The following is a 9390-nucleotide window of genomic DNA, read 5'->3' as shown; positions in this document are numbered from 1 at the left end:
GTGTGTGTGTGTGTGTGTGTGTGTGTGTGTGTGTGTGTGTGGCAGTCAGTCAGTTCGTGTGTGTGTGGCAGTCAGTATAGTGTTGCCCAACCCTCGCTCTTGACTGTCCCCCCCCAGAGGTGCGGAGAAAGAGGGAGAAGGGGGGCGAGAGAGGTGAGGTGGTGCGCGTGGCGGCGCCGAGGGTAGCGGCGCCAGGGAGGCTGGCTTTTGTTGTGAACGGGGGAGGGGGGTCAGGTGGTTCCGAGGAGGCTGGCTTTTGTTGTGAACGGCGGGGGGGGGAAGAGAGGTGAGCCGGTGTGCTGGCGGCGACGAGGGTAGCGGTGCCGGAGGCACCGGGGAGGCTGGCTTTTGTTGTGAACGGCGGGGGGGAAGAGAGGTGAGGCGGTGTGCATGACGGCGACGAGGGTAGCGGTGCCGGCGGCGCCAGGGAGGCTGGCTTTTGTTGTGAACGGCGGGGGGGAAGATAGGTGAGGCGGTGCGGTGGCGGCGGGGAGGGTTTCTTTTGATGTGATGGGGGGGAGAGAGGTGAGGTGGTGTGTGCGGCAGCGCCGATGCCCGAGGGTGGCGGTGTGACGGAGGCGGGGAGAGAGAGTGAGGAGTGGGGGAGAGTGAGGGAGGGAGCGGGTGTAAGGTGAGATCAGCGGTGGTGAGGCGAGGAACGTGAGTAGCAAAGTAGTCGGTGTGTGGTCCTGCCAAGTGAGCCCAAGAGGAGCACGAGGTGTGAGGGGCAGGCCCTGCTGTGACGTCAGCCCACCCTCAGGCCAATGAGCTGGTGGGCCAATCACAGGGGGGCCAATCACACAGCGGGAACAAATACACACACAAACATTATTTCAGTCTTATATATATATATTTATATATATATATATATATAGATAGATAAAGATGCACTTTTTTGCAAAAATGGGGGATTTATGTTACAAGTTGTTTTTATTAAAATGCCCCAATGCACATTCAGTCAGGATTATTTAATTTGTTTCACATTGTCCTAATAAGTACAGATCATTTACGGTAATTTTTAAAAAAAAAATCCAAACCATGTTAAGCTTGGCTGCTACCACTTCATTGTTAACCCTTTTGAGCAGGTCCCACATGACCACATGTTGACTGTGTCCTTTAAATTTTTCCCACTACCGTACATAGCGAAACATAAAACAAATCAATTGTACAGCAGGGGATGAATGTCAGGTGTGTGGTGTATTGTAAACATAGTTAAAGAGATGAGGCACTTACTATTGTGCCATCTCTGAACTCCACTGCAATTAAAACTGTTTCAATTAAACGCAAGTGGGGCGGGAGGGGGGGTGTCTCTTATTTTTAAAATATAAATGTGAACTTTTTAATAGAATCTGATTCCCTTATTTCCCAGAATCAGGTTCTCCTGAGTTCAATCACAGGAATGTCCAGATTTTCAAAGCAAATTGGTCAGAGGCTTTAACTAAGCTTATACTTCTATGGATATAGTCAAACAAATCCACATTTGAGTTTGAGGGGGGGGGGTTCAAGTAATTATTATGAAAAATATATATTTTACAATGCCCTGTTTCGTATATGCAACCAGTCAGTTATCATTTAGTTTGACATACTGTACAGGCATACCCCGGTTTAAGGACACTCACTTTAAGTACACTCGCGAGTAAGTACACATCGCTCAATAGGCAAACAGCAGCTCACGCATGCGCCTGTCAGCACGTCCTGAACAGCAATACTGGCTTCCTACCTGTACCGAAGCTGTGCGCAAGCGGGGAGACTATAGAGCCTGTTACACATGCCTTATTTACATCAGTTATGCACGTATATGACAATTGCAGTACAGTACATGCATCGATAAGTGGGAAAAGGGTAGTGCTTCACTTTAAGTACATTTTCGCTTTACATACATGCTCCGGTCCCATTGTGTATGTTAATACGGGGTATGCCTGTATACAGTAGTTTACACCCAATGATGTGCAAACAGGAGTACAGGCACAATGTTGTGGGGGTGCTGTACATACCAAACATACATGATGCATGTACATACATTAACATCATATACACGTATATAAACACAGGGAGGGGCTGCAGCACCTCTCCCAGCCCAATTTGCATTTACCACAAATAACAATGCTACACCAATACCCTGTAACTGTGCTGGTGTCCATGTGTGTGCTTGTTACTGTGCTGGTGTCCATGTGTGTGCTTGTTACTGTGCTGGTGTCCATGTGTGTGCTTGTTACTGTGCTGGTGTCCATGTGTGTGCTTGTTACTGTGCTGGTGTCCATGTGTGTGCTTGTTACTGTGCTGGTGTCCATGTGTGTGCTTGTTACTGTGCTGGTGTCCATGTGTGTGCTTGTTACTGTGCTGGTGTCCATGTGTGTGCTTGTTACTGTGCTGGTGTCCATGTGTGTGCTTGTTACTGTGCTGGTGTCCATGTGTGTGCTTGTTAGTTTGCTGGTGTCCATGTGTGTGCTTGTTACTGTGCTGGTGTCCATGTGTGTGCTTGTTACTGTGCTGGTGTCCATGTGTGTGCTTGTTACTGTGCTGTTGTCCATGTGTGTGCTTGTTGGTGTCCATGTGTGTGCTTGTTACTGTGCTGGTGTCCATGTGTGTGCTTGTTACTGTGCTGTTGTCCATGTGTGTGCTTGTTGGTGTCCATGTGTGTGCTTGTTACTGTGCTGGTGTCCATGTGTGTGCTTGTTACTGTGCTGTTGTCCATGTGTGTGCTTGTTGGTGTCCATGTGTGTGCGGTGGTTGCCGTGCCGCCCCACGTTGCTATGTGCTAGTCTCCCGGGGCGATGCAGCTTGCATGGGACAGGGGCAGCGGTATCCTGCACGCAGGATAAGCGGAAGTTAACCCCCCGGGCTGCAGCACAAGAAGCTGTGCTAAGTATCTCGCCAGGATAGGGCTGCAAGTCTCAGCAGGAAGAGAGCAGGAGCAGTGTGCACGCTGAGGAGGAGATGTGGGTCCCGGCAGCGCCTCGCCCCGGCAGCAGGTTCACGGGACAGGCTGGGACCCGCAGAGTCGATGCTAGTGATGCGCCACGGAGGGCTGGCAGCGTGGGAGGTGGGGCAGGTGCCTGGCACGCGGAGCCCACGCCCACTGAGCCTGCTGCTGTGACAAGAAGGGATGGGGTGGCTGGCGTGGGCTGCAGGACAGGGGGTATATTCCAGGCAGTGAGAGAAGGGTGAGTTTGTAACGTCAGATATATGTATATATTTACTTATATAGCGCTATCCAGGGTACATAGCACATTACACTACACGTGTAACACAAAGGGAATAAGCGCTTCAGACATAAAGCAACATGAAATTGAGTTCCTGTCCCGAAGAGCTTACAATCTAAGATATGTCATATATAAACACGCGCGGGGGGGAATAGCCACATCACATCCTAGTGCCAATACTCACTACAAACTATACCCACCTGCCACAACACTGACAGATGTAATGATAAGAATAACTCATCTTAATGACAGCAGTGACAAGCTATTCTGTGCTAGAAAGAGTTAATTTGTTGTTGGATTCCCCTTGAAGGAAAGTAAAATAAAAGTAGTAGTACATAATCGTATTGTTCACAGCCTTTTAATTATTTGTGTATTAGGTCATCAATTTCTCCAGTCATTAATATCAATAATGTGTGATTAAAAGCATGGGTATTTTGTTGTTTTTTTAACCTAGCCACAAAGGGGGTGTAGGTTGTGCTGGCAGTGGAGCCTCTGCAGTGTGCCATGGCTGTAAAAGTCAGGGTGTAGGCATAGACTGTATCATTTGATTTTGCAATGACATTGATTTCTTCCTCCAGTAAGTTAGCAGCTACAGTAAGCTGTGCATTTTGGGCTCAGTGACAACTCTCTGGGCTTCTTCAAATAACTGTGTGCACTCCACATGTCCTGGGAATTTATTCAATAGAAAGTGCATGTGCTTTATCCACAGTTATTTTACATTAAGGAATGTACATTAAAGAAAGAAAATCATGCACTGGTATTTCACTACCCTATAAAATAGCTCAGTCAAGGTCTGTCCCACGTGAGCTTGAAAGCAGAGGCTTTGCCTTCAAGTACATATTACTGTAAAAATTGCACACAAAAAATACAGGGCTGAATATATTAACAAAACGTTCATGTCTAGTGTGCATGTACAGTATGTATATCTTTATTTATAGCATTTGTTTTTTATTCTATTTTGGGGGGGCTATTGGATCGTCCAACTGAAATGCTCGAAGCTGTGAATTCTTCAGACCAGTACAATAGCATGGGACAGTTTTCAGAAAATTAATACATTGTGCAAATGTCCATGTGCACAAGGGTCCGCAGGACTCTCCGCATGTGCACAAGGGTCCGCTGGACTCTGCGCATGCGCACAAGAGTTCGAGGGATTCTGCGCATGCGTACAAGACACACACACAAAACACCCTCACTGAGATCACCAGAGTGTCTTAGAAAAATCAGTGGCTGGCTCACGGATTGCCGGGATTATCTGTTTATTCTGTCACGGATTGAATGAAATAAAAAATGGATTAAACATTAGGGCACTTTTTTTTTTGTTACAAAATGAAAGTGGAAATGTTGGTGTGTAAATTTAAAAAATGGTAGTACTGTAGGTTTGTACATTAAAAAAAAGTTGTGTGTGCTGAGCACTTGCGTTTTAAATCAAATTTCTTTGCGTTTTGTCACTAAAATTGTGATTTGATTTTTATGATTTACTTTATTTAGATACTTTAAAGTCCAAAATATATGTATCTTACTTTAGTTATCATGTATTCCAAGTGATAGTATGGAAATTTCAACACAAAAATAAATCAAATAAATTATACTCTCAGATCTCTTTCATTGAATTCAAAACATCCCCATCGCAAAATACAATTTCTGTGACAAAACACAAAGAAGTTTCACTTACAATGCGCGTGCTCAGCACACACTACTTTTTTTTGTTGATAAGATGGAAATTAGTTTTTTTTTATGAAAGATACTCCAGGTGAATATTTGCTAATGTTAATGATTTCGTAACACTTTTGCCAGCAGCAAAAGTCAAATATTCGTCAGCTTTGTGAACTTTTGTAAAAGCAGACTGAAGTGGCTCAGTGAGTAAAGGCACCAACTCTGACTTTAAAAGGGGGAGGCCGGTTTAAATCACACTGGCAGCACCTTGTGACTTTGGGGGTCACTTTATTACTTGTACCTCAGTCACCAAACAGATTGTACCCTTATTAGGAGCTGTGTCTGTAGAATTCCATCTTCAGAACTGCGTACTGCACAGCATATTACACTTGTGAAGCGCTGTAAGTTCCACTGGGAACTAAGAATAACCAACCCAGCTACCTTTGAAACAGATACAATTAAAGGGAAAGACCATTGCATAAATAGCATAAGCAATCAAGGGCCATAATTATCCAAAGTCTGATGAGAACGTCTACTCATGAGGATATAGTGTTTACACAAAAGATAACTACAACATATCCTTAATACAGACATTATCTGTGTCATTGGTAAACCTGCCATTATATTTAGTGACACACTGTAGTAATGTTACTATAATACAGTGTTTTTCAACAAGGGTTCCGATGCATCCCTAAAGGGTAAATTGAACCAAATACAGAAGAAATTATATTGCATGTGATCTCAGATGCGCTATTAGAGAGGATTAGGTTTCCTTATAATGCATCTGAACTCAGAAACGCTATTAGAACGGGTTGGGGTTTCTTACAATGCAGCTGATCTCAGACAAGCTATTAGAGAGGGTTGGGGTTCCTTTCACCGCATCTGTTCTCAGACATACTATTAGAGAGGGTTGGGGTTCCTTACACTGCATCTGATCTCAGATGCACTATTAGAGAGGGTTGTGGATCCTTACAATGCAACTGATCTCAGACACACTATTAGAGAGCGTTTCGGTTCTTTACAATGCATCTGATCTCAGGCACACTATTAGAGAGGGTTGGGGTTCCTTACACTGCATCTGATCTCAGACGTGCTATTAGAGAGGGTTGGGGTTCCTTATACTGCATCTGATCTCAGACGTGCTATTAGAGAGGGTTGTGGTTCCTTACAATGCATCTGATCTCAGACACGCTATTACAGGGGTTGGGATTTCTTATAATTTCACAATATAATAATAGGATTCCTTAACCAAAAAAGTTGGAAACCACTGCTATAGGATCATATGAAAAATCTATGACGTATTTGGGTATATTACAATATGATACGTCTAAAGTATATATAGTTCTTGTAGAGGTAAAACTCATTAAGTGCATTTTTGTCAAAAACTCACTGACTTGGAATTTCTTGATATTTCTATTGAAAAACTCATTGGGTACCTATTAAATCATAGTTACCAAAACATAAAACTCATTAAATATATTTTGTAATAATGTCAAAAAGAACATTTAAATCGCCTTTTCCTCAGTATTCAAACAATGTAGTTAATGACTTTTGCCCCTAGAATGACGATATGTTAAAGTTTTGACTATGAATTACATTTTCTTTCACAGGAATTTCAAGAAATGTCAGCAAATAATTGAAGCAGAAGGCCCAGATGTTTTGGGTTATTATGATGAGAAAGGACACACACCTGTTCACTGGGCAGCCCTTGCGGGATCCCTAGAACTGATGGGACTCTTTCTGGATTGTAAAGGACCCGTGGACCTGCCAAGCCAGGCAGAGTTAGGACAGCGGCCCATTCATTGGGCTGCGGTTAACGGCTACATGTCCGTGGTAGACCTTCTTCTGCAGGCAGGAGTTTCATTGGATGTAGAGGACCAGATGGGCTGTACTCCCTTAATCACAGCTGCACAGTATGGACAAACAGCACTGTGTTGCTACCTCATAGGAAAAGGTGCCAAAATAGACTTGTGTGACTCGGAAGGAGATCGTGCACTACATTGGGCAGCTTTTAAAGGTGAGTCTACAGTGCCTTAAGAGTTTGGTAAAATATTTAATCTTTCAGTGACATTGCAAAGTCTTCTTTTCAATGAGAAATACTACTTAGATAAGCATTTCATTCAACATCCTATATGAGTTTTTTTTTTTTAAATAAATCGGTTGATAAGATTATGCTTACTGTATTAAAAAAAAACATTTTTCACTTATTTCCTTTCTAATGATTTTCAATGTGTTAAGATTCCTTGTTTAGCTGTAGCAGCTATTTAGGAAGCCACACCACCTTCTCTGTTGCGTGCCCTGGTAAGAAGGATCTTCGCCTTATGATCACGGGAGAACTGATTGATCAACAGCTTAGATAATTGCATTGCCGTAAAGGGAAGAAACTGCTGCATTTATTGAAGCAAAAAAAATCGGACAAGAGGAAATGCCCCTTTAATTGTGACAATCAACATAAATAGTAAACTGGTTTAGGAGTCACATCAATTATTGCTATTATTATTTTCATTTTGTAGGGTGTTAGCAATGCAGATGTAGCCAGGTCCCCTGCATGGTCCCCGTGTACCACCTTGGTCCCTTGTACCCGGGTGCGGCGGTTGCGCAGGCACTCCGGTGTAGAGAGCGGTGCGGCTTCGGCTAGTAAGGGAGGCATTCAGGGAGTGTGACAGCTAGCGTGCAGGTCGCCAGAGCTCTCCCAAGGGCGCCACCATCTTGCAGATGCTCGCGCATGCACAGTAGACCAGTTGCGCGTGCGCAGTGGGGAAGCAAGTTGCGGTAGCCGTATTGGTACACCTCACGCATGCGCAGGAGGCATATAGTAGCAGCGACCATTACATAAAGGGCTCCGCGAGGGACTACAAACCTCAGCAGCCCCAGGGGTGTTAGTAAGGCGGCGAAGAACAGCCAATGGGGCTGCAGCAATCCCCTGCCCTAAAATTGCTACATTTGGCACGCTGAGAGCCACGTCAGTCGGGAGCTGGACAGAAGAGGGTAAGGTAATGTCTCAGGTGCCAGTTGCCCTGAGACTAGGCCTAGATTGCCCCAGCTAGGCCCCGACTCCCCTTAGCTTGTGGCTGCTGCAGGGAAGGCCAATAGCTAAGGACACTTCCCCAGTAGCGCTATAGCTTCACATTGCATGGCGGAGACAGCCGCCACTTGGTGACTGGGGTCTGGGACCAGACCAGGCCTATCGATTATGAGAGACTCTTGATAGGGATTCAATCCAGCGGGAGGTCCCTCCGGAGGCGAACGCCTGAGGATCCAAGCGGCGTGGGACCACGTCGCTGAACAGCGGAACCATCAGTCAAGGCGGCCTGGTCTGAACTGAGACCAGGGATGTATCCCAATCACAAAGTGCACCAATGGCCATACATACTGTGGGCAGCGCTGTCACATACTTGGGGTGGAAGGGACAATTGTGGGCTATCCGCCAGGCCATTCAGCAAGACAAGCCCTCATTGGTGAAAAGTGCACCCACCGACACGATCGCTGTAATAATGCGCGAATGGGACCAGTTCGAGATTGATAAGGGTCTACTCTATTGGGTGGTTCCATACCATAACCATCTGGATAGAAAGCAGCTGGTTCTACCTAGGAACCTACAGCATATGGTCCTACGATCTCTACACGATAACATGGGGCATCTTGGAGTAGACAAGATATTCGGCCTAATACGAGACCGGTTCTTCTGGCCTAGGAAGTAGAGAGTCAGTAGAACACCATTGCCGCCAATGCTCCAGGTTTATACAGTGGAAGACACTGCATACCAGAGCCGCCCCAATGGCCCATCTGAAGAGCTCGGGTCAACTAGACCTCGTGTGTATGGACTTCCTATGTATAGAGCCAGATTGGAAGGGCATTGGGAATGTACTCGTGATCACGGACCACTACTCCCGCTACGCCCAAGCCTTCTCCACCAAAAACCAGAAGGCCATTACGGTGGCTAAACTCTTAGGGGAACGGTATTTCGTACACTACAGGCTACCAAATCGCCTGCACTCAGGTCAAGGTCGGGACTTTGAAAGTAAGCTCATCCGAGAACTGCTGAAGCTGCTAAATATCGACAATTCCTTATAACCCGGAGGGAGATGCCGTGCTGGAGAGGTTCAACCAAACTCTACTCGACATGCTCGGCACCTTAAAGGGCGCTCAGAAGACTGAGTGGAGCAAGCATGTGGAATCCTTGGTGCACATTTATAATTGCACCAGACACGAGTCCACAGTATTAACTCCAAATTTCCTGATGTTCGGGCGAAAGGGACGACTGCCTGTTGACATCCGTCTGAGGGTATCTACCGACGGGGTGCCCAACAGGACGCACTATAAGTACATACAACAGCTCCAAGAAAGTCTAAAGCATGCTTACCAACTAGTGGAGAAAGCAGCATCCCATCTGAATGCCTGCAACAAACGGAGGTACGAACACAAGGTCCGCCATCGGGAAATTCGTCACGGAGACGCCGTTCTCCTGCATAATCTAGGGATCCCTGGCAAATACAAGCTGGCCGACCGCTGGGGCGACTGGGTCTATGAAGTG

The 9390-nt window shown here is 45.8% G+C and overlaps 1 protein-coding gene across 3 annotated transcripts in view; it reads left to right on the top strand.

Moving 5' to 3' along the window:
• Positions 1-2776: 2776 nt before the first annotated feature.
• The window catches only part of LOC142503430 (uncharacterized), a 48662-nt gene continuing 42048 nt past the window's right edge, over positions 2777-9390 (top strand). The window contains exons 1-2 of one of the 3 annotated variants that reach the window (XR_012804019.1): positions 2777-3164; positions 6467-6873. Coding sequence is in view for 2 of the 3 variants with exons in the window: in XM_075615588.1 (XP_075471703.1) it covers positions 2938-3164; positions 6467-6873 (634 nt within the window). In the remaining variant the exon portion in view is untranslated. The remainder of the gene's footprint in view (positions 3165-6466; positions 6874-9390) is intronic. The other 2 variants (XM_075615588.1, XM_075615598.1) reach the window with 2 other exon arrangements.

The sequence above is a fragment of the Ascaphus truei genome, chromosome 1 (assembly GCF_040206685.1).
Source record: "Ascaphus truei isolate aAscTru1 chromosome 1, aAscTru1.hap1, whole genome shotgun sequence".
NCBI classification, from domain to species: Eukaryota; Metazoa; Chordata; class Amphibia; order Anura; family Ascaphidae; genus Ascaphus; species Ascaphus truei.
Note: the sequence above shows the minus strand (reverse complement) of the source record. Positions and strands in the feature narration are given on the sequence as shown.